The sequence below is a fragment of the Mycteria americana genome, chromosome 1 (assembly GCF_035582795.1).
Source record: "Mycteria americana isolate JAX WOST 10 ecotype Jacksonville Zoo and Gardens chromosome 1, USCA_MyAme_1.0, whole genome shotgun sequence".
NCBI lineage: Eukaryota > Metazoa > Chordata > Aves > Ciconiiformes > Ciconiidae > Mycteria > Mycteria americana.
The window spans coordinates 90,755,252-90,779,528 of NC_134365.1; the positions used below are offsets into that span (position 1 = coordinate 90,755,252).

A 24,277-nucleotide genomic window follows, 5' to 3' on the forward strand; every position below is an offset into this window, starting at 1 on the left:
GCTCCAGCACCTGCTGCACCTACAAGCCAGGGTGCTGTGCACTGGCCTCAGCCACCAGGTCGTGTCTGCCCCAGACAGTGCAGTGGGAAAGGAGCAAACGTTGTCTTCCCTCCCAGTCCCGCCTCAGTTACCGCAGCACCCCTTCGTGCTTCCTGGGTATCCGGCTCCCCTGCTTCCACGGGGCTGTCGGCCACAGAAGCAGGCTCATTCCCCACATATGCTGGTGGCCCAATGCCTTTGGCTGAGCGGTTTGGGACGCCCCTGCGCCCCCGTCCCCTGGGGACTCAGAACACCGGGATCTTGTCCCTGCGCACTGAGTCCAGGTCATCATCCAGGGTCAGCAGGACCTGAGGAGGAAAGCATGAGGCAGCTTCAGGTCTCACTGGCCAGCCCACGGTGGGGGAGAATGACCAGCTCCCAGTGGCATCTCATCACAGGGGGGCTCCACCCAGGCTATGTCTCTAGCATGTAGAGTCGCAACAGCAACCCATGTAGGTGTGCCAGATTAACTTTGTTCCTGTAACGCTCCCAGCAAGTCACTCTGGCAGCACAGCTGACAGGTAACTCTGCCTACAGTGCTGCAGACCTGAGCAGGTAATCCTGCCCCAACCACAATGGGAGACACTGCTTGCAAGCTGGTCCCTCATCACTGAAGAGCCATCAGGGTGGGAATTGCTTGACCACAGATCAGACATTGCATGTGGCCAGGCAGCTCCTTCACAAACAGTTTGCACCTTGCACAGCTAGGGTTAAGGTCTCCCTCTCCACTTCCCCAGAACACTGTGCTGTGACCCCATCACAGGGGACGCCTCCACCTTTGCCACCACACAGACCATCAGGCCTGAAAACAGGTACCAAGTAGAGGAGTCAACTATGGAAGTGAGGGAAAGCCCAGGAGTGAGCTAAGCTCCACACCAGTGACCCTACTGCCTGGGTCAAAGGGAGTAGGGTCCCTTTCTGGGAGGTCCTCACAAACCCTTGAGAGGGTTGGTCACACCAGCAGCCCCTCAGCTTCCCTACAACAGCTGTGTGACCCACAGCCCCAGAGGGAGTTTGAGGCCAGGAGGCACATGGAGCAACAAGCCAAAGGAGGAAGCCTGATCCTTGATCCCACTGACAAGGAGCATCCCACTTTGAAGGATGCCTGGAGGCAGAGCCAAGCAGAGGAGTTGGGGCAGTTCTGTGGGGTCCTGGGGCAGCCACAGCTCCATGCAGATAGAGAGGGACAAGGAGTAAGAGGAGAGGGTGAGGCCATACAGCAGAGTAGGAGGCTCGGCAGGACTCACCAGAAAGGAGAAGAACAAGGCAGCCGCGGAGAGGAAGTGCCAGACATCATGGTCATCAAAGAAGCCCAGCAGGATGCACGGACGGTTCTTTTCCCGTGACTCTGCTGGAGTCTCCTAGGGGAGCAGGCAAGGGTGTCAGGACCTGATATCCCCTCACACAGGGCCTTGGCTGGCCGCATTGGACCCTCTGGAGATCGCCCTGTCTTAACTATCCATGTGGGAGCCAGGAAAAAGTGCTGTGCTGGCTGGACATGTGGTGAGAGCAGGGTAGGAATGCAATGTCATACTTATATCTGGAGATGGATCTTGGGCTACAACCCATGGCTGGGGGGACCCCTCTGGTCTCCACATCTGAGGTCCTGCATAGCACAAGCTACACAGCCTCCACCAGACCACCCTGTAGCAAGCCCCTCACTTCCATGGAGATGGACACGGTATCTTGTTAGAAGGCATCCAGTCAGGATTTAAGAGCCTCCCAGGCCATGGAGAGCCCCCACAACCCCAGGCAGGTCATTCCCCATTGGCCATCTGCTCCAGGGAGAAGTCTTCCATCCAGCACTGGTCAGGATTTGTCCAGTTTTGCTTTCAGATCCCCAGCTCCTCCTCTGTCCCCTGGTGAGGACCAGTCACCTCTGGATCACCTGGGTCATAAATAGTGTCTCCACAGCTGCATGCATACAGTAATTTTTGGCTCAGCACAGCTTCCCATGCTCTCTTCCCAGCCTGCTGAAGGAGTTAAACCCTTTCAGCTCCCATGAGTAGCCCAAGACCCTTGCCCAAAGTATTTTTTTGTGTAAAATGAACAAGAGGAAGGAAAGATGAGAAGAGATGGAGCTGGACAGAAGGATAGTGAAAGGGGAACTTTACCTCCCAGCTGCTGAGGGTCTGGAAGAAGAAGTAGAGGGCGGCCGCCCACACCACTGCTGTGGCCACAATGCAGAACAGGGGGATGGGCAGGAGCTTCTCAGAACTGCGGAGCTGCAGACAGAGACACAGCCTCACAACGTGCCCCAAGGTCTTCCCAGGGGATGGAGCCATGCATAGGGCTGACATGCCAGCCTAGACTATCTGCATCTGCAAAGAGCTGCCCACCCCAAGGAGACACAGCGCAGCCACCCCCAAGATGGCTAAGCAGCATCCCTCCCTAACACCAATACCTTGTCCCACCCTGAGCCCCACAATGCCCCTCCACATCCCTCTGTAGCACCACAGGAACCCAGACTGCAGCCAAAAAAAAGAGGGCCATCCCTTCCTCTTTGGAGACAGACACCCCAGAGACAGCTACAGCTGCCTCCTTTACCTTCATGATGATGTAGAAAGTCAGATACAGCAACAGGTTACAGATAAAGATCCCCAGTATGTAGGAGGCGAAGTCTCTGGGCCGATACACCAGCCCAAAGATAGCACTGAGAGAGAGGGAAGAAGGGGCATTAGACAGCCTCTTTCACTGGGGACAGGGTACATCCCCAAACTGACTGCCACCCACTGCTCCTCCCAGACCACAGGACACAGCAACACTGCCACAGCCTCCCAGTTCCCTGGAGGAAATGCACCGTTCACCTCTGCTCCCTGCTAAGAAGCAAAGCAGAGTAAACTCTGCCATGGTCAGCCGCTGAGAGCAACTGGAGACCCCAGAGGACAGGCAAGGGCCCTAGGTTGCTTCCAATGCATGGCCAAATGCATCTCACTCAGTTGGAGTTGGCCCCAGATCTGTACGTTTAGCAGAAGGCATGTCCCCGAGAAGCAGCTTTAGTGAAAAACAAGAGCCTGGGGCAATGATTTTAGGTCTCATCCATGAGCTGATCCCTCCATCCATGCAGTTACTGCTGAGCCAGGCACTGGGACTGTGGCTAACAAGCATCTGTCAAGTCTCCTGCACCTTGGCTGCACCAGAGACCTCTCGGCTATGTGGGAAGCACTGCAGCACCAGGCCAGCCCTACATAAGCTCACTCAGATGCAAGCCATGAGACCACCAGCTGAAACGCTTATGGATGCCTCACATAGCTCTGTAGTGCTGCACTGCATCCTATGGATCTGCCTACTATTCAGTGCTCAGCGGATCCAGCTCCTTGCCAAAACATGTCAGAAAGGCCCCAGCACAGGATTGTCGCACAGACACTGCTGCATTTCCCCATCACTTCAGATCACCTGTGTGTCAATACCTAATCCTGCTGCCCACACGCAGAAGTACACAAGACACCCACACCCCACTACTTACAAGGACCAGTTGACCAGGTTTCCAACAATGAGCAGCACCATCCTGTCCTGAAGAGAAGACACTGATGATCATATGAAAGCAGAAGGAAATGCAAAAAGAGGCCTTTGCCTCAGAAATTCAGGATATCATTATGTGAGGATTTGGAGTCTGGTTCCTGCAAACACACATGCACTTGGTTCTGAAGTTTGCCCTGCGGGAGCTTTTGCCAGGTGGACACTGCTCTGGCCCTCACAAATCTGAAGAAAGTGTTGCAAGAAGGAGACTAAACATCTAAAAAAAGGACAAGCCCAGCATTTTAAGGATCAGCCTCAGGAGGCTCTGCAAATCCTTTGACTGTTTCCACTGTTAGATTCCTTCCCTCCCACCATTTTACAGAAAAGTTACTGCACACAGAAAGGACGTGCCTGAAAGAGGCAGCAGGGGAAGCTTTGGATAGCATCCTGCACATATCCACAGAGCCTTTTTTCACCCATCTCACCATTAGCTAGGGAAGCACTGTAACTACAGCAGGCAGAAGGGTTACATCTGTGGAGCATGTGCATTTATGCTTACAGCTGTTTTCATGATGTAGCTATTTCAGGCTGGCCAGGCTGACTTCATGCCTGAGTGCACCAAGTTTGCTTGCAAAACTCAGTCTGACACTTACTCAGAGATAGGATAATAAATTTAAAAGAAAGGATGCTCATGGATAAAACCTTCATTTGGCTTCAAGCACTAATTAGCACGCTGTGCCAAGAAGAAAGTAATCAGTGGGGCACAGGGTAACAGCTACCATTTCTTACTTTTTTTGCTGTCTGCCCTGAGGTACTGTAGAAATAGCAATAGCTGTTACTCAAGCCACAAAGCCAAAATAGTCATTGCCTTCCCCAGAGAGGCTGCGCTGCACAGAGCCTAATACCCATTCCCTTGAACAGATGCCCCCAGAGAGCAAGAGCAAAGACAAATCCTATCATGCTTGTCTCACCTTTGCTCTGATGTTTTATTCACCATGCCTTAGCTCAGGGGAGGCCTGAGAGTGGGAAGTAAACTGCTCCAGTGGAGATCTACACTTACCTGAACATTTGTGGGAGGGGGAAGAGGGAAGCAGGGAGCATCACTTTTTCAAATAACCACAACTCTTTCCTCTGCACATTGCCTAGAAAGTGAGCAATTGCTGAGGGAGGTGCCAAGATGAGAAATCACCTACCATGTACATTGGTCGACTGCACTGCTGGATACAGTCCGTGTACAGCACCATTGCTGCCCGTCGAAATATCCCCAAGTCTGCCAAAGAAGAGGATAAAAAGCCAGAAGAGCCAGCAGAGTGAGCTCCAAAATGCCTACAGGGAAAAGTCGTGGACATCCACTGGCTGAAAACAGAGGACTCAGCCTGCAGAGGGTCAGGGTGTCCACAGATAGTTTCTTGCCCTTTGGGAGTAGTCTGTGCTGGGCAAGAGGGCAGCCACTACAGGATGGCGTTTGGCCAGAATGACAGGTTAAAAAAAAAGTATCCCCTTGCCACCGGTACTGCCCAGAAGTCAAATAGGCCCTGTCTGTACATGTAAACAGGCTGCCTTTGCAACTGCATGTCTGGAGGAGAGAGGTGTGTGCAGGAAGGGGGAAAAGCACCTTCCATGGAACAAGCTGCCAGAGCAGAGAAACAGCAGAAACTCATCCTGCAGTCCTCAGAGGGTCCTAGAGGGGCAGAGCACACTCCAGACACTCCTGCTCTCAAAATCATTGCAGAAGCTTCACTGGAGAGCCATCAGTGGCAGTGGTGATGGCCAAACATGCATGTACACACATGCCCCTCTTCAGCCACAAACATCAAGCTTGAAAAAGCTCCCATGCCAAGATCAGAGCTCTCCTGTGCTATATCACCCCCTTTCTGCCAAGGAACAGGACTGGCAGTGCTGGTGGCAAACTGACTTCACTTCTCAAGAGCCGACCCCAGGTGGAACAGGAGCCTGCCTCCCCTCACACATCCCAGCTGCTATGCCACTGCTCAATCAGATCAATAGAGAAAAGTGAGAGCTGCTGACAGTTACCTGAGTCAGGGCCATCTGAGGCAGACAGGAGCAGAAGAGGAAGGAGAAATATATTTGTAAGAAGAGCACAAAAGCCAGGTTCCCCACCAGACCCTCTCCCCCCTTACCCCATGATGCAGTTTTACGTAGCTCACCGCTCTGAGCACAATGCTAGGGAGAGCTGTAGCTGAAGGGCAGGCTCCCTCAGAGCCCAGCTCTTCTGCCACCACAGAGCAGACAGGTCATGCTGACTCCCATGGGTCTGGGAAGCAGCAGCACAAGGACTTCAGAGGCCAGGAAAAGCATCAGATGGATGAGAGGACAGGATAACCCAGAACACAAGCACAGGCCACAGGACCATGCTAACAGATGTGCTGCATGGGCAACTCATGCAGGTGAGGACAGGAGGCACCTGCACACCCTGGAGCAAGATGGTTCAGTCACACCACTTACCGATCTTGAAGCGGCCCATGTAGTAGATCTGGGTGCTGAGAGCCAGCGAGGCCAAAACATGGATCATTGAGAAAATGACCCAAAACCACACATCATTTTTCCCAAACACCTGAAAGCAGACATATTAAAAGCAAACTGAGCCCTGTTATCAGCAGGCTGATCCTTTTCTCTCCTATGTCACCATGGGTATTAGACAACCTCACTGAATATGGAAGAGAAACCCCCAAACCTTCCAACCCAAAACCAGATCTATAAATCCAAACAAAGTCCAGAAAAGCAAGAGGAGCTCAGCACTTCTGGAGAGGAGACCATTCTTTCTGAACGCCCCTTCAGACAAGGGTGACAGCTTGGAAGGACTGCAGCTGGCCCAGGGAGCAGAAATGCAGGGACTCCCAGGCTAGGCAAGCTCTCTCTGCTGAGGTGGGCAGCAGCTTTCTGGCCAGGAGCTGGATTTTAAAAAGGCAGTCAGGGAACCAACCGTTACTTTAACAAGCGCACCGTAGTAGGCCAAAAAGGACAAAGCTGCTCTGCAGGCAATTGCACCTATTGTACACTTTCACTTTATTTAAGGACTGGAAGTGACCTACAAATGCAGGTTAATGCTATATTAAAACTTTAATTTTTCAGTTATACATTAAGGAGTCCAGAAACTCTGGTCTGCCATCAGGCTGTGACCACATACTCCCCTCTCCTGGGGCACGGCACTTGCCTGAACATTTCCTGTGTGGGGAAACTACAGCTTCAAAGCATCCCACAAGAAAAGAAAGAGCATCCCATAATAAACCCCCCGTGGTTTGAACCTGGGTGTGCAGATCTACCACAGCTATCAAGAGATTCTTGGAAAGTCCCAAGTTCACCAGCTGCTCCTGCATGCCTTATCCCACAGACAGTCTCCTACCCAGAGACCTTCGCACAATGAACTGGTATTATGCATTATGTGTGGTAGTGAGGGGCTGATAGCCCACTAGGATCTAGCTGTTAGTTCAGAGCAAGAATTCAATGGACTTTGCCCGGTTACTGCTAAATGAAACAGAATCCTCCAAAAAAGAGAAGCAGAGACCTCCAAGGTAAAGCACAGGTTGGGGATTCAGGCAAGCTCAGCTCAATACCTGCAATGCTATCAGCAAAGGGGCAAAGCCCTGTACCAGCCTGACCCATCAGTGACTACTGGTGCACAAGAGCAAGTCTCTTGTCCTCCCTTCTGCTCCAGTGCCCTTCTATAGGCAGGTACTCCAGAAACTTGCCCAAGAGTCCCCCAGCCATTATTCTAGTCCTGCACCTCTCCAAAGACAGCAAGGCCAACAGCAGGAGCTGTACCCAGCAACACATTTTCCAAAGGGAAGAAAGAGGCATAAGCAATTAGGTAGAGGACACTTGTCTTGGAAGCTCAGCCAGCCTCACCCCTCTCCTCCAAGGTGAGCCACCCCACAGGAAACCAGCTGCATGCTTGGTCATGGACACCTGGATGCACGAATTTCTCCTCTTGAGGGCATGTGGTGGGCAAAGCCCAAAAAGGGGCCCACCTAGAGAAAACTACTCTGCTCCTCCCCTCCCTGCAAGCCCAGGGGAAGGGAGGAGGAAAACCCAAAAACACTTGGAATTCAAATGCTAGCAGCTGCTTAACACACTCTTATCCTACCCTGATGCTCTCCCCAGTCATTTGCCCACTTAAGCTATGTTCCCAGCCACACCATCTCCTTCCCAGAGAAGCAGGTAGGTAAGAGGGAGCCATACCACTCCAAGGACAGCCAGGCAGATGACCACAGCAAATGAGGCATAGGCAGAGTAGGCGCTGGCATTGATGTCTGGGTGGCGGGTCTGGTAGAGCTTGAGCATGCACAGTCCTGCAATCATGTACATGAAGGAGGTGTCTACGGAGGGAGCACAACAGAAACAGTGAAAACGGGTACTGCCAGTAGGCTGAGAAAGCTGCTCTGAGTGCATATAAAGAAGTGCAGTAGCAGGGCCAAACCTAAGGCTGGCAGGCACAAATCCCTGATGCTGCACTACATTGTACAGCACTTTGTGCTTTGCCATCTTGCAGCACATCTACCGTGCTCTGGGGCAACAAAAACTAAAGGGGCTCAGAAAATAAGTGCCCACAGTGCAGCACAGAAACAGGCAGGGAATCACAGAATGGTTGAGGTTAGAAGGTACCTCTGGAGGTTGTCTGGTCCAACACCCCCTGCTCAAGCAGGGTCAGCTATGAGAGGGTTGTCCATGCCTCTGTCCAGTCAGGCTTTGAATAGCTCCACAGAAGACTTCACAACCTCTCTGGGCAACCTGCTCAGTCTTTGACCACTCTCCAAGCAGGGGGGGAGGGGGGAAAGTGTTTTCCTGTGTTCAGATGGAGTTTCCTGTGTTTTAATTTGTGGCCATTGCCTCTTGTTCTGTCACTGGGCACCACTGAGAAGAGCCTGGCTCACTCTCATCTTCATTCCCTCTCATCAGGTATTTACACACATTGACAAGATCCTGCCTGAGTCTTTTCTTCCCCAGGAAAGCAAAGGAGCCCACAGAGGAAAGTTTCCACTGAGATGGCAGACAGAGGCTTCCTAGGCTTGTGCACTCTGCCACTCAGGCTGCGTACTTACTATCTTCAAACACTGAGCTGCAAAAGCAAAGGGAGATCTTGCCAGCAGTGCACTACCAAAGTCTCAAGGTCTGGAGAGGAGGCTGAAATGTGTTAGTCCCTGGCATCCAAAGCCTCACTGCCTCCTGGCTGAGCCCTGGAACAGGCAGACTCTAGGGAGGTTTGCAAGGGCAGAGGGATGGGAAATGGCAGCAGCTCAGCAGGAGAGAGAGCATAGCAAATCCTACCTCCAGATCAAAAGGAGAAAGGAAACTCAGCTTACCAAACTGGAAATTGGAGTAATTAGGGCAGACGTGATAACAGGCACTGAGCACCCCTTCCATCATCAGAGCGATGCCCATAGCATAAAAGAGACCAAAATGCTTTGGGATCCCATAGTCCTGGAAGAGAGCAGAGCTGTATAGTAAGTACCCTCACTGTCCTGATGACAAGCAAACTTTCACTCTCCATCACTTCATCCCTCCTAACCCCTACGCATGTCCTTCAGTCACCAGTGTGCTGCGTGCAACCATAGGCTCTGCATTTAGCCACACTGCATAGCCAGGTGAATCCACAGGCAGCAAACCCAAGCTAATAACACAGAAACTTCTGGTCTGAAGACCTCAGTGTCTGGGTACTGACATCTTGAGACTAAAAATCTCTGTCCTGTACTTTGTGCCATGGTACATCCTGCCCAAAATTGAGAGAGCACTGGGGACCAAGAATAGCAGCCTTGCTCTTGTGGTCAGTAGGGGGTTAAAAGCACCTGAGAATCAGAGCCCATCAGCCCAGGTAAGAAGGCATCTCCATCACAGTCCAGCTGAGATCTCATCTGAAAACCATAAGCAGCAGACCCTTAAAACTGCTAGGACCTTTACTTGCTACCAAGTCAGTGAAAACAGAGCCATTTGTCTCCAGAAGCCACCAGCACCACTGCCGATAGGGCTGCAGATTTCTCCATCCTCTCCCAGAAAATACTGAAGAGACTGCAGAAGCTCTGACTACAAGCAGTTCTGCTTCAGAGCTAGAGGCAGCCAAATTTTCTGGGTTATTGTAGGCAGCTCTATTCCCTCTTGCTAACAAGAGTGCCAAGAAGGAACTCTTGATTGTATAAGACAAATCAAACCTCACTATAAACAAAAGCATCTTGGGACACTCCTACTGTCCCAGTTCCTCCACAGTGAGCGCTAGAGGAAAAGCCACAGCCACGGGAGTCGTTCCTCTATTCATCTCCTTGTCTTCGCAAGCCCAGGCTGGGTCACCACGGCAGTATGGACATACTGTAAGCAGCAAAGTACTGGGGTGTGCAAGAACATAAGCATCCCACCCAGGGGAGGAAAAAAGAGGATGATTCAATCCTCCAGCAAGGAAGGCAAATGGAAATCCATTGTGTATCACTCTGGTTTTCAAGTTCTCCCTGTCTTTCCTCCCTCCGCTGAGCCCCATGCAACCATGCTTCCTACCAGGGTATAGACATCTTTCATCTCCATGGCCCGACGGTGGAGAATGTCCCTGCGCAACACAATAAGGAGGAAGAGGAAGCCCAGCAGCGTGTGGCCCACGTTGCTGAGGACATTGTTGAAGGCACTGCAGGGAAAAAGAAGGTTTAAGACAAAGGCAGCACAGCAGCAGGAAGCTGAACCCTAGGCCATGATAAGCTGACTCCATTTCAGTCCCCCACCACCATCCTCCACCTCAGCAGCTGCCAAACACCTGCCAGTTTGACATCCTGGATGACAATTTTAGGTTGAGTAGTTCACCTGCCCCAGTGGATTTAACACTTCCTCTGCAAGATTCCCAACTCTGGGCTTTCTTTGCACTCCCACATTAGTTCAGAGAAATGCTACACTGAAAGGACTGATCTGAACTTCTTTGCAGAGCTGCTGCTAGATGCAACTGAAAGTGTCCAAAAGAGCACAGGAGCACCTCATTGCTGTGCCATAGGTTTTCTATGGGAACCCAGGTGCCCTATGTTCCTGGGTGCATGTGTCTGCAACAGAAAGCCACTGCTGAGCAAAACAGAAAGCTCAGAGTCCTAAACTCTTACTGGTCTTATCAACACAGTTACTGTGAGCCTGGCAAGGATAAAATCCTAACCTGGGCACAGCACAATCACTCAGGAGGCACGAGACAATAATGCAGTGACTGCAGGGCTCACTCACCTCAGCACCCCAAGGGGATGAGCGCACAGAAAGTTGTAGTAGCAGATGTCCTGATTGCCTGTCACATTCACTACCTAGACGGAGAGGATGTGGGAGACCCGATATTAGCAAATCCTTCCTGTTCTAGGGGGTTTGCTTCATGCAAACACTGCATGTACACAAGGTGTACCAGGACACAGGCTAGCTCTAGCACTAGCACAGGGGAGTACTGACATCTGCAAGTGAAGCTTTAAGGGGGGGACAAGATGTTGCCACAGGCCATAAACCTGACAACAGTCTTCAGAGGAAACATATTGTGTGCTCTCAACCCCACCACCAATAGATCTACTTGCAGATATCAGAATAACAGCAGGATAGCAAGGGTGGGGCAGGGAGAAGGGAGGAGAAATCACTCATATCACAGCAAACCCTACTTGCTTTCAGTTGTCTTTTAGAGATAACAGCAGATTTCTCCTGCCTCTAAAATGAAACAGGCCCCAAATGAGACATCAGATGAGCAAGCAAACAGCTGCACTCCCGCTTCCCAAGCAAAAATATCAGAACTGCAAGCTCCACGAGCCAAGCCAGTAGCAACACTCAACACATGGTGCAGAGAGAAAAGCTAAGGTAAACTGCCCCTCAGACAGAGCAGGATTCTTAGGTGATCCCAGTTTCACTGAGACTATCATCCTCACACCATGCAACCACAGAGCAAGTTTAAAGGCAAGAGTACCCAAGCACGGGAGACAGCCACACAGAGCCCAACGCACCGTCTGGTAAGTGATGACAAGCTGGATGACCGGTAGGGCATAAAACACTGCAATGGTGATGATGTTCCTGCAGAGAGGAGACAGTAGCAGCAGTTACACACACCAAAAGAACTGGTGCACACCCAGGACAGAGCACCACAGTGCTTGTGGAAGAATGTGTACACCTTGGTGCCTACGGGCACAGACCCTGCTCTCCTAGCCTGCGCTTTATATCTCTGGTTATGATCTCCTGAAGCAGAAGAGCAAACATGCTAATGCAAACAGGAGGCAAATGCTAAGGGTACTAGAAAAGCCAGGATGTGGACCACAAGCTCATGTGTTTGAGTGCCAATTTCTCCCCTTCCCCAGTGTGTTCCAGCACACCGGTTGTTACCACACTTTAAAGCAATTATGCAAACCAGAATCCATTGCCAGGATCATGTGTGCACTGGTCCACAAATATCCTTATTTGAGGTATGTGGGATCTGCAGTTGCTGGTTGGAACAGGGTCAGAATGTGTAACAAGATGGCTCAAAGAATACCCTCAGGTCTAAAGTGTGGTTCAGAAGAAGGGCACGTGGACAGACTCCACAACCAGAGACTGGGTCCAGAGCTTGGGCCTTACCAGTTTGTCTTCTCCTTACCAGAAATAGATTTTGTATTTTTTGCTGACAATCCTTCGGTCCTTCCTGGATAAGTCTGATAGATAGAGGAACACCTAAAACATTAGTGGGTGGAGAAAGAGGGAAGAAAACAGAAAAGAACTAATGAAGACTACAGAAGCCAGTAGATGATCTTGACATATTTGGACAATATGCAGCTTGGTGCTATTTGGACCATTTTTTACATAGCAAGCTCATTGTGACCCTTGATTCTGTAGGGAACGAGTTCTGCAAAACCCTCTGACCTCCAGGAATGTCTCTGACCATATGGAGCAGTGAGGGGTGACAGAAGGAGGCAGTTTGAGAGCTGCTAGCTTAAAGCCCCTCTGTACATCCACTGCAGTCACACTACTCGTACTAGGTAACTACCTACATTTTCTTCCTATGCTGTCCCACCTTCTTGGACTTTCTGGGACACTCTGGGCTTCTTCCTTGTTTCTCAAAAGTCCCCAATACATTCTGATTTTCCATATTAAATCACTCATTTCAGCAGCACACTTAGCACAGCAGGAAAACTTTCTAGCCTCTGAAAAAGCACCAAGAAGCACGTTCAACTTTATTAGATTAAATCCACCCAAAGGGAATCGGAAACTTAAAAATCCTGGCAAGTGACTAGTGCTGGTCCTGGCCCAGATGTGTCCATGGCTCAGCATCACGGCCACAGTTGCAACACCAGCTGTACCTTAGTGCGGATGACGTTCTTATCACTTTCAATTTCTGGCATGGTGTCAAAGTCACTCTCCTCCTCCACAGAGCTGTCTGTGTCAGAACCAGCTGGCAGCCCGCGCTCAGGGGAAGATAACTGATGTCCACCACTGGAGCTTGACTCGTCTGGAGCAGAGCAGGGAGAAGGAAACAGGCAGGGTAAAGGCTAAATCCCTCTATGCACAGCAACAAGAAAGCTGCCCCAGATATCAGCCACAATCTGCTGGGACAAGTTGATATTACCATTTCAGGAAACAAGTTTTTCCATGATCACAAACCTTCCTTCCATGATCACAAACCAAAAGTCTCAGATATCAGGTAAGAGGGCTTTCAAGGACCATCTTCCTCCCCTCTACAGCATTTTGGTTTTTCCCCTGCTTTTATTCTATTACTTTTCATCTCTAACATTTTCTACTCTTTACTAGCCTGGGTTCTGAAATCCGGAAGTCTGAGACAAGGCAGAAAGCTCCAGTGAAAGCAGCACACTGCTCAGGGGTCGGAAACAGGCTGACCTAGTTAATCTCCAGACTTTATATAAGCTTTATATATAAGCTTTTCTAAAAATATTGTAGAACAAAAGACAAAGAGGAAGAAAGTAAATTTTTCAAAACAGGTAGAGCATCGGCTTTGCTCCCATTGCATGCACCATATCAGTCACCTGTGGGTCAGCAGGACCTGCCTGCACTTCCCACAGGTTGGCCAAGCTCCCAGCCAGCCCACTGCCCATACTGGCATGAGCAGAACACAAGTTTCCTCCTCATTTCCAAAGCTTTTAAAGCATTTCCTTGGGAATTGGGGAGGGGAGGTAGGGTGGTGCTGAAGCCCTCAACTCTATTCCAGGACTTAAATCCTCCTGAATTTTTCCCAAATCTCATGAAATACCAGTTCTGTGTTTCTTTGTCAGGCATTCAGAGATATCACATCTTCACAGTCCAACAACTGGGTGACATCTGGAGTGTCAGGGCTGTCTTTACACCACAGTGAGCAAATGCATCCTGAGCTGGGACCAAAAATTACACAGAGCTGCTCTCCTCTCTCATTTGAGCAGCTGCCTCACGCTGCCCTGGACCTGCACCACCTCACCCTGCATCCTTGTCAAATTCAAGGATTATGCCCAAAAGTCCACAGCACTGAGCTATTCAATACCAATCCCTCCACAGGAGGGAAAACTGTTCCAAGGAGACTAAGAAATACTCTGGCAAAAGAAGGCATTTCTCAATCTCAGATTAGCAGGACCCTTGGGAGGTTTCTTTCTCCTCTGCTGCCAGAGCATGATTCACCTGTTGGCAGCATGACATTATTTCTCCCCTGATGAAACCTCTGGACCGCAAAAAGCTCTGATTCTGTCTTGCCTTGCAGCACACAACCCTTCAGCCTTCCAGTGAAAGGCACGCTTTGGTCTAAAGGCAGGCCTGATGAGCTAATAACAGACTCCTAGAAGCTTGGTTGGAAGGGACCTTTGTCAGTCCCTAGTCAACCTTCTGCCTGAAGCAGCATTGTCACCAACACTTATCAGGTGACTGTGGCTTTGTCTAGCCGAGACAAACATTTCCCATGACAGTGTCTCTGTAGGCACCTCTTCCAGAGATTTGCCACCTTTTTGATGTAGACGTTTTGCCCTAAAGTGCAACCTGAACCTCCCAAGCCGCAATTTTTTTTTTCAAGTAGTTGCAAGCTACTCCTAAAGCAGCTTGCAGCTTTATTCCCTTCTGGCTTTAAAAGCACCTTAAAGTGCCTTTCCCTACCCCAGGCATAACCCTCCCCATGCCCCCAGTTCTGGAAGATTCTGTACCAATAGCACCATAGCTGCTTCCCTCAGGGGTGCTGGCTGTGATGGGGTGCGAAGACGTCATAATCCCAGATCCTGCGATGGAAACATACCCAAAAGAGACAGTTAGTTTCATGTCAGTGCTTCGAAACACATCTCCAAGGTGAAGACAAACAGCTTGAAGAGCTGGAGGGGCTTGGGAAAAGCAGCATTTCTCCAAACAGATGGCAGTCTCCCTCTAGAGCATATTGTGCAAAAGGGAAACCCTTGCTTCGCAATGAGAAGCAAACCCATTCCCTCCAGCCTCCCCATGCAGGCTGCCAGTTCAACTCAAAAAGCATGAGCCTCCCTCCAGCACCCTGTAGGGATCACATTATGGGGCTGCAAGACTTGGCAAATTCTAGAGCAAGTCTCATGATATTCAGAGAACCCTTTTGAATTTCTAATTTTTCTCCGTCCCCTCCTCACACATCAATCTATTCAAATATTTCTACCTCCAGTTATGCCTGGAAGGGTCATAGACAGCCTTTGGCAAGACAGCTGCTACATAGTTTTAACTAAGGAAGGAGAAAGCAAAAGTGCTCCGTGCGAAAAAGTGGCCATGATCTTGTGCTGACGACAAGAGGGGCAAGCCTTTGAGGGCTGGGAAGTGCCTGCCTCCCACCCACACATCTGAAGCAAGGAGGGCTGCACCTCCCCCAGTTGAGTTGCACTGGGACTTTCCCTACCTGGCTTCACATTCTCTCTTTTTGCCTGGTACCTGTTTGATCCCTCTATGGTTGGGCTCAGCTGCTGAACTGGCAGCAGACAAACATGTCAGGAAACACAGCCAGCTGAACCCCCTCACAGAAGGGTCAAACACCCATCTCCCCAAAAGGGAGGGAGGAAGAGCAGGAGGAGCACGACCACATCTTCCAGTGGCGGCAAACAGCGAGACAGGTCCAGCAGCTTGTAAAGCTTCGCCCTCATAACAACATCACATGGTCAGTCAGTGGCAAAGGGACATAGGACATGGGATAGTATTTAAAGCCAAGCAACCTTACTGTAACCTGGCAATGGCCTGGCTTCCCCATACCTGATCTTGCTGTAGGTTGCTGCAACCTTTTGTAGGTTGCTGCAGGAGCAGATCCACCTTCTACTCTTCACCTGCTGTGCAGCCCTCCCTCTCTTGTGGCAGTTTTTCCTGTTGCTTTAAAGTCATTTAGAAATCCAGATCACTGGGAAGAGGGCAAGAGAAACATTTCCCCACGTTCTTGGCACCAAGGCACATGCACACTTCCTTCTCCCATCAGTCCTGTCCCACAGGGATGCTCCCTCCCTATTTTAGGCCAGGCTTTATGCTCTGAAGTGACTCGTCAACCTTCTCTCCCAAGTAACCAAGGGAAGATTTAAATCTGGACAAAGCAGGGAGGCCAGGGAGAAGAGGCACTCTGCCCTGTCTCTAACAGCTGCTTCAGACCCAGCTCACCCACTAATTTCAGTCCCACTTCCCAGTGTGGAAGTGAGTCAGCAAAGTAAATGTACCACACTAGGTGTGGTTCCTCCAGCTATTGCCTCCACCAGATAGTGATGATATGGAACGGGAGGTGTCCCACAGGATTAAAAAAAAAAAAGAAGTTAACCACAGAAGCTGGGCATAAGATGGGTGACAGGAGCAAAGGGGCACATTGAATATCCTGCAACTCCAAGACAACGAGCAGAGACAGATTGCTCAGCACCTCCATCCACGCTTTCTTGGTGGGGAAGGGGAAAGGAAAGGGGAGTGATGGAGAAGACAAGACCCAGGGGTACTTTGGAGGAAGAGAAATTCCAGTGGGTGGGAAAAGGAGAAAAAAATTGAGAGAAAGCTAGTGTGCCCTGGGTGATCTGGAGGACAGACGGAACACCTCTCCTATGAAGAAAAGCTGAGAGAGTTGGGGTTGTTCAGCCTGGAGAAGAGAAGGCTTTGGTGAGACCTTATTACAGCCTTTCAATACTTAAAGGGGGCTTATAAGAAAGATGGGGACAGACTTTTTAGTAGGGCCTGTTGCAATAGGACAAGGGGTAATGGTTTTAAACTAAAAGCTGAGGTTTTAGACTAAAGGCTTTTAAACTTTAAACTAAAGGCTGAGGTACTTAATGCCTTCTTTGCCTCAGTCTTTAATAGCAGGGCCAATTGTTCTCTGGGTACCCAGCCCCCTGAGTCAGAAGATAGGGATGGGGACCAGAATGGAGCCCCCATAATCCAGGGGGAAATGGTCAGTGACCTGCTGCACCACTTAGACATTCACAAGCCTATGGGGCCTGATGAGGTCCACCCAAGAGTACTGAAGGAACTGGCAGATGTGCTCACCAGGCCCCTTTCCATCATTTACCAGCAGTCCTGGCTAACTGGGGAGGTCCCAGTTGACTGGAGATTAGCAAATGTGACGCCCATCTACAAGAAGGGCTGGAAGGAGGACCCGGGGAACTACAGGCCTGTCAGCCTGACCTCGGTACCAGGAAAGCTGATGGAGCAGATCATCTTGAGTGCCATCACACGGCATGTAGAGAATAACCAAGGGATCAAGGCCAGCCAGCATGGGTTTAGGAGAGGCAGGTCCTGCTTGACCAACCTGATCTCCTTCTACGACAAGGTGACCCACCTAATAGATGAGGGGAAGGCTGTGGATGTTGTCTATCTAGACTTCAGTAAAGCCTTTGACACGATTTCCCACAGCATTCTCCTGGAGAAACTGGCTGCTCATGGCTTGGACGGGTGTACTCTTTGCTGGGTAAAGAACTGGCTGGATGGCCGGGCCCAAAGGGGGTGGTGAATGGAGTTTACTCCAGTTGGTGGCCGGTCACAAATGGTGTCCCCCCAGGGCTCTGTATTGGGGCCAGTTCTGTTTAACATCTTTATCAATGATCTGGATGAAGGGATCGAGTGCACCCTCAGTAAGTCTGACACCAAGTTGTGCAGGAGTGTTGATCTGCTGGAGGGTAGGAAGGCTCTGCAGAGGGACCTGGACAGGCTGGATCAGTGTGCCGAGGTCAATTGTATGAGGTTTAACAAGGCCAAGTGCTGGGTCCTGCACTTCGGCCACAGCAACCCCATGCAACGCTACAGGCTTGGGGAAGAGTGGCTGGAAAGCTGCCAGGCAGAAAAGGACCTGGGAGTGTTGGTTGACAGCCACCTGAATATGAGCCAGCAGTGTGCCCAGGCGGCCAAGAAAGCCAATGGCATCCTGGCTTGTATCAGGAATAGTGTGGCCAGCAGGACTAGGGAAGTGATTGTCCCCCTGTACTCGGCACTGGTGAGGCTGCACCTCGAATACTGTGTTCAGTTTTGGGCCCCCCACTACAAGAGAGACATTCAGGTGCTGGAGCGTGTCCAGAGAAGGGCAACGAACCTGGTGAAGGGTCTAGAGCAGAAGTCTTATGAGGAGCGGCTGAGGGAACTGGGGTTGTTTAGCCTGGAGAAAAGGAGGCTGAGGGGACACCTTATCGCTCTCTATAACTACCTGAAAGGAGGTTGTAGAGAGGTGGGGGTTGGTCTCTTCTCCCAGGTAACAAGTGACAGGACAAGAGGAAATGGCCTCAAGTTGCGCCAGGGGAGGTTTAGACTGGATATTAGGAAATTTTTCTTCAGTGAAAGGGTTATCAAGCATTGGAACAGGCTGCCCAGGGAAGTGGTGGAGTTGCCATCCCTGGAAGTATTTAAAAGACATTTGGATGAGGTGCTTAGGGACATGGTGTAGCGGTGGTCTTGGGAGTGTTAGGTTTACAGTTGGACTCGATGATCTTAAAGGTCTTTTCCAACCTATATGATTCTGTGATTCTGTAAAAGAGGGTAGATTCAAGACTAGATACAAGGAAGAAATTTTTTTACGATAAGGGTGGTGAAACACTGGAACAGGTTGCCCAGAGAGGTGGTAGAGGCCCCATCCCTGGAAACATTCAAGGTCAGGTTGGACAGGGCTCTGAGCAACCTGATCTAGTTGAAGATGTCCCTGCTCATTGCAGGGGGGTTGGACTAGATAATCTTTGGAGGTCTCTTCCAACCCAAACTATTCTATGATACTATGACAGGGAAGATGCTAGTTACCATTTTATAGGCATCAGACACACATCCTGAAGAGACACTACAGAGAAAGAAAGAGCATCAGGGTAGGACATGGTTCCTCCCCAGAGGAAAGGACTCTATGAAGGTGGCATAGAGTACAAGGGAGAGGACAGGTCACAGAAGGAGCAGGTGCCTCTGGGAGGAAACCTGTAAACTCTGAAGGAACTGCGCTCCTCCATCCTTTCACAGGGGTACTGTTCAACAATCCTCCCTGCCCAGGAACCCAGTTCTCTGCCCTCCAGGTCCATGTTAAGCACAGCATGTGCCCTGCAGCTTCTTGGGGAACTTCCCAAGCACCAGAATTTAATTTCCACCTCTCACCGGGGCAGCTTGAAAAGCAGCTTCTAAGCTGCCTTCAGCACGTGAACCCTCAGCTGCAGCACCAGCAGCACTCTCTGGGGCTTCCGGTCTCACCCAGCTGAGACTGTGCTTCCTTGCCTTAGACAGTGATCCCTTGTCACCACCTTGGAGCTCTTCCAGAGCCTTGGCCAGGTCGCTTCAGCTTCCCCAAACTCCCAGACACACAGGCCTTTCCCATTTCTCCAGTGTCCTAAGACCTGCTGTTGTCTCCCAGCAAGATCCATCCCAAATGACTTAAAACTAGAATATTTTTAAGCACCTTTTTTACAGTCCTCTGCTCGTTTGGTTGTGAAGAAAACCTTTCACACATATTCCACACACAGAGATGCTTATGTGGATCTCAGTGGCTGAAGAAGCCACTCCTGAGAAGCCAAATGCCCCCAGGTCCTTGGCAGAAATACTAACCCAAGTAATGCCAGGTCAGAGTGAAGTTCCACTACTGATCCTTTAAGCACGGCTCAGTTATATTAGTATGCTTATCTAGTGGTATGTAGCAGACTGGAGAGACTGAAGAAGCTGGGGATTAAAAAAGGGAACACACCAAGAACCTTTCAATGCTGCCAAGACATAACGTCCTCCCTTCCTCCAGGAGAGAGGTACAAATGACAATGCCTTTATCCTCAGACCAATGCTTTGAACTAATTTGCAGGTACTAAATATTTAAACAAAATGAAATGGCCAGCCTCCCACACTTCTCCAGAAAGCAGAAACTCCCAGTGCAACTCCCATCCACATGACAAAAATCTCCATCTTTCACTGGTAGCCTCTTAGATGCAGCTATGTTTTTATAACGCAGAAATCTGCAGTATGTTGAAATGTGGGTGCAGCATAAAGTAAACTGAATCCAATACCAAAGTAAATAACACAAACACCACTACCTAACTGTATTAGTCATTCATTCACTTGGTTGTCTGCAACTCCCAGTTAAAAACAAATTAAAATTTATATTAAATTAAAAAAGTAGAGACCCCCATGGTTAAACCAGGCAGAGGAAATCTTAAAGCAGAAGAGCTGACAAACTCAAAGTGCCTTGTTTAGAAATGAACAGACCTGGCAGCAGTAACATTAGCCTGTAGTCAGGTCTAGCCAAGGCTTACCGTTTCTCCACCCCTCTAAAAGCCAGCTCCTCAGGGCAGGGGTCAGGACCAGGTTCAGGGGAGCCCAATTCAAACGCCCTCTCTTGTGAGGGCAGGGAGGAAGCTCTAACATCTTTGATCAGCACCAAGACTATGTGGTATGCATACAGGGAAGAAGGCTTGAAGGGACAGAAGATATTTGACTGACAGTCTGTCCCTTGCCTGGCCTGGGACCTGTGCTGTTCACTTAAAGCTATCACACAACAGAAGATAGACCTTACCATCCTCAGGACTCAATCTCCCAGCCAAAGCCTTCCTCCGAACCCTGAAAAAGAACAGGGAGCACTCATGAGATAGCCACCAAACCCCATCACCTGCCAGCCATGGCAAGATTATCTAGGACACCAACAGGTAAACATGGTGTGAGCTCTAAAAAACAAGCAAACAAAAACCCAACAAAAAGAAACAAACAAACAAAATACTGTTTGGACTAGGCATGGCTCAGCCATGACTGTTTGCTCTCTGCCCCTCAGATTTCCAAAGCAACAGAGGGGTTTTTTACCCCCTCAATTATCTACCAGAGGCAGGACAACCAGTTACATGACTGTCCCATCCTGCACTGCATGTTGGGAGAGACTCTCAGACCACTTTCCCAAACCAAACTCCCCTGCTCAGGGGACCAAGCGCAAAAGAATCTACTGAAAGGGCAGCAGGAGCTAGAGGCGCACATCAGCATGATGCCTAAGCCGCCAATACCACCTCCTTCAATGCAGGTGCCAAGCTAGGGAGGATAAGAAAAAAACCATACGCTCAGAACAAAATAAAAATAACAGCAAAAAAGAGCACACACCCACACACTTAAGTAATTTCATTGAATTGTTCCAATGAAATGTTGTTTCATTGATGCATCTGGAAGTTAAGCCACACTCCCATCTTGAAATTGTTTTGTTTCAGAGCACCAAAACTCTTAAGATCCCCTCTTCTGAAGCAGCTGAAAACTCTGCCACGTTCAGTCTGAGGAGCTAGCTGATAAGTGTGGTTGCCACAAAACCAACCTGCTATTTGCTGAAAGCTTTATACAGCTCTTCTCATGCCAACCTTTGTAGAGTAGGGCAGGAAAGAGTGTTGAAGAGGCCTCCCTACTCTCAAGCCTCCATGGTTTGGACAAGGGATTCACTTAACTGTTGTCACTGCTTATACAGGCAGCAGTGACGGATCCCAACAAACTAAACCATCCCCAGCACCTTAAGAGCACCTGCCTGCTGCCCCACCAAGGCTTTCATCCTGTGCTAGTAGTTTACCCTCCCTACAGGAGCAAATCTTACCTCCCTTTTAGTCTGCTGTCCCCTTCCTGCCGCTCCAGTCCTGCTCTCACTCTAAAGGACTTCAAGGTCACCTCCAGTGAGCAACAGGGGACCCTGGGGCAACTGGGCAGAGTTTTGCTTCCCCTGCCCTAAGAGCAACCTGTCATGGTAGCTGTGCCCAAGTTCACCTCAGATGCAGGTATTCCCCTCAACACAAGCCCAGGCATCAAGGTCTGGGGTAGGGGAGGCAGGTCAGGAAGGAAACCAGCACTCTTAGGAGTCCAAGGCTCTATTTGGGTCACTGGCACTTATTGCAGTACTCGGTCCAGCACTCTGGGAAGTACCTTGCTTCCCCAATGCTCTGGCACCCTGTATCCCAGACTGGCCCCATCACAATTCCCACCTGCCACCCAGTGTCCTCATATAAGGAAACGCAGGGGCAGGGGCACTAACTAGAGGGCAGAACCTTAGGTTTTCATCATTGCCATGATCCCCACAGCAGAGGAAGAAAAGCTTTCTGGCTGATGGTCAGTAGGAGCCCACTGAGTAGTCATGGACTTGTTTGGTTGTTCTGTTCAGATGCTTACTGCCCCACTTGCCCTGAATTCACTGCAGGATTAAGCATCTCTGAAGATGAAAAGAAACAGAAAGCCTGTTCTTGTAAAACCCCTCAACTCACCTGATGTAGTGCACAAAAGCAACCACCACTGAGCCCAGGTAAAAGGAGAGGAAGCTCAGGAAGCTGAAGAACATGGCCTGGACATAAACAGACTCTGAGGAAAGAGAAGGCATCAGTCAGCTCACAGAGCAGGGACAGCCCCTCTCAGAGCCAGTGCTCCTGTCTTGCTCTTCCCAATACCACCTGGTGACAATGCCCAGCCCCAAACAGTCCTTCAAGACCCATCTGCTTTCTTCAAGAGGAATCACTAGAACCTGTTGCAAGGTCTCCACCCATTTCTTCACCCCCAGTTCTAGCTGGTGTCCCCGTGAGACCACCCTGTGCCACACAACACGTCCTGGAAGGGACCAGGGCTGCAACGGTTTTGACTCCTCTGCTGGTGCTTTCTGCACCACCCCATCAGAGGGCTGCCAGCCCAGCCATACCCTCCTATGCAGAACTGCCAAGTCCTCCCATAGAGCTGCATTGCTCTGCACAAAGACACTGACTTTTAATAGACGGAACTATGGTCACTTGAAGGTTCTTCGTCCGCTCCAGGTTCCAGGTACGGTTGACATTCCCTGTGAGATGCAAAGTGTACAGTAAATGTAAAAACAATCAAACATTAGTGATCTCTGGCCCTTATCTCAGTTCTCTGCACTTGCAAAAACACCAACCTGGCTTTTCGCTAAAATCTGTGTGTGGTTTTGCTGTAAACCTTTCCCAGACTTGTCAATGTACAGCCTTTTCCATATGTTTCCCCCACCTCCCCTCTATCCACAGCCTGTTTTTCAGGCTAGAAATCCCTGCTTCAGTCTTCTGCACATTGCTCAAGTCTGAATGCCTGAATCCCACAGGCATGTCATCTCCTATTCACCTAGTCCCCAAAGGGCAGTTTCTGTCACTACAAATACTGGGACATCATTTTTGCCTTTGGCCAAAACTCTCCTGGCAAAACACTTCTGTGCAGGATGCCATGCTAGAGTCTTGTTATGTTTCAGCAGGGCTTAGCACACCCTGCCAGTACAGCTCTGCTGACATCAACAATTCTTTTTTAGGGTGGGAATTGGGGGAGCCCAGTATATCTGTTGGTTGCAGTCTTGCTTCTCCTACAGGGAGGAAGCCATCCAGCTTTGAGAATAGGAATGTCCCTGGTCTGAAATGGGCTCCAGCTTGTCATGGGGACAGCTGCACCCCCACTCCAGTTTCACCCACCACATGAGTGGTGGAGGTTTTGCTTTTACCACTGCCCAGGAGGCAGACACGGTGTTTTCTGGCTGGGAAAGGTACTAGAACAAGTCTCTCATAAGATTATTCCCCCCCAAATTACTAGTTTTTTCTGCTCCCCCCAAGTCAGGAGGCTGTCACAGATCCCAAGACAACAGTTGGACAAGGTGCTTTCTGCAGGAACTGCCATCCGGGCCTCCATGCAGGTAGGAGGATAATTCAGCAGTAGGGAAAAAAACACCAAAAAGCTGTAAGCAGCACTGCTTGGGTGGCGCCAGTATCTCCCAAGACACCAGTGACTCCTCAGAAGAGCACATAAACCCAGCAAGCCAGGTGCTGTACTAGACAGCCACTTCCAGGGTTGATCAAGACTTTTAACCTACAATATTAAAACCAACAATATTAAGTTTATACTTCTCTCTTCCTCACAGCTACCTGGATAAGATAGAGCTATATGACCATCCTGTGTCATCCCACGGGAAGGTCCCCAAGGACTCCTGCTGCTCCATCACCTGGATGCAGCAACCAAATCCACCTCCCAGTGCAACTTACCATGAATGGAGGAAGGCACAGAACCCCCACAGGCATAATCCTCCGGCTTGATGACAAACACAACGAAGAACTGCTCACCTGGGAAGTCCTTTCTCTGCATGGGAAGACAGAAGATGAGAGAATCCATGAGAAGTGAAGCAGCCTCTCCCTCCAATGCAAAGCAGAGGTGATGATCTCCACAGGGCCAGGGATCAGGTTTTAGTTGCTACACAGGTACCAGCCTTAGAGACCTGCCTGTTCTGGACAGAGCTTGGCTTCTGGGGATGCTCCCCTCATCCTTGCTGACAATAAGCTGACTGAGTTCATCAGTACGCAGTACAGCAGTGCCCCAGTACAAGCAAACCAATGCTAATGCATTTATTTATTTCTTTATTTTAATTAGTGCAAACCATCTACCTAAGCTTTGCTCATTATAAGGCCCTACTACCACCACTCGGTGGTAGAAGAGCCAAGGT

General features: G+C 50.0%; 1 protein-coding gene across 1 annotated transcript in view; it reads right to left on the reverse strand.

Annotated features, from left to right (window-relative positions):
• Positions 1 to 208: 208 nt before the first annotated feature.
• SIDT1 (SID1 transmembrane family member 1) overlaps positions 209 to 24,277 on the reverse strand; it is a 28,960-nt gene continuing 4,891 nt past the window's right edge. The window contains exons 5-24 of the mRNA XM_075491792.1: positions 23,823 to 23,916; positions 22,553 to 22,624; positions 22,065 to 22,158; positions 20,363 to 20,406; positions 14,586 to 14,657; positions 12,771 to 12,919; positions 12,071 to 12,144; positions 11,448 to 11,514; positions 10,699 to 10,772; positions 10,000 to 10,123; positions 8,820 to 8,937; positions 7,699 to 7,835; positions 5,965 to 6,073; positions 5,533 to 5,547; positions 4,692 to 4,768; positions 3,506 to 3,552; positions 2,587 to 2,692; positions 2,154 to 2,264; positions 1,287 to 1,400; positions 209 to 347 (exon numbers count right to left, since the gene is read on the reverse strand). Of these exons, the coding sequence (XP_075347907.1) occupies positions 285 to 347; positions 1,287 to 1,400; positions 2,154 to 2,264; positions 2,587 to 2,692; positions 3,506 to 3,552; positions 4,692 to 4,768; positions 5,533 to 5,547; positions 5,965 to 6,073; positions 7,699 to 7,835; positions 8,820 to 8,937; positions 10,000 to 10,123; positions 10,699 to 10,772; positions 11,448 to 11,514; positions 12,071 to 12,144; positions 12,771 to 12,919; positions 14,586 to 14,657; positions 20,363 to 20,406; positions 22,065 to 22,158; positions 22,553 to 22,624; positions 23,823 to 23,916 (1,761 nt within the window). The 3' untranslated portion in view covers positions 209 to 284. The remainder of the gene's footprint in view (positions 348 to 1,286; positions 1,401 to 2,153; positions 2,265 to 2,586; positions 2,693 to 3,505; positions 3,553 to 4,691; positions 4,769 to 5,532; positions 5,548 to 5,964; positions 6,074 to 7,698; positions 7,836 to 8,819; positions 8,938 to 9,999; positions 10,124 to 10,698; positions 10,773 to 11,447; positions 11,515 to 12,070; positions 12,145 to 12,770; positions 12,920 to 14,585; positions 14,658 to 20,362; positions 20,407 to 22,064; positions 22,159 to 22,552; positions 22,625 to 23,822; positions 23,917 to 24,277) is intronic.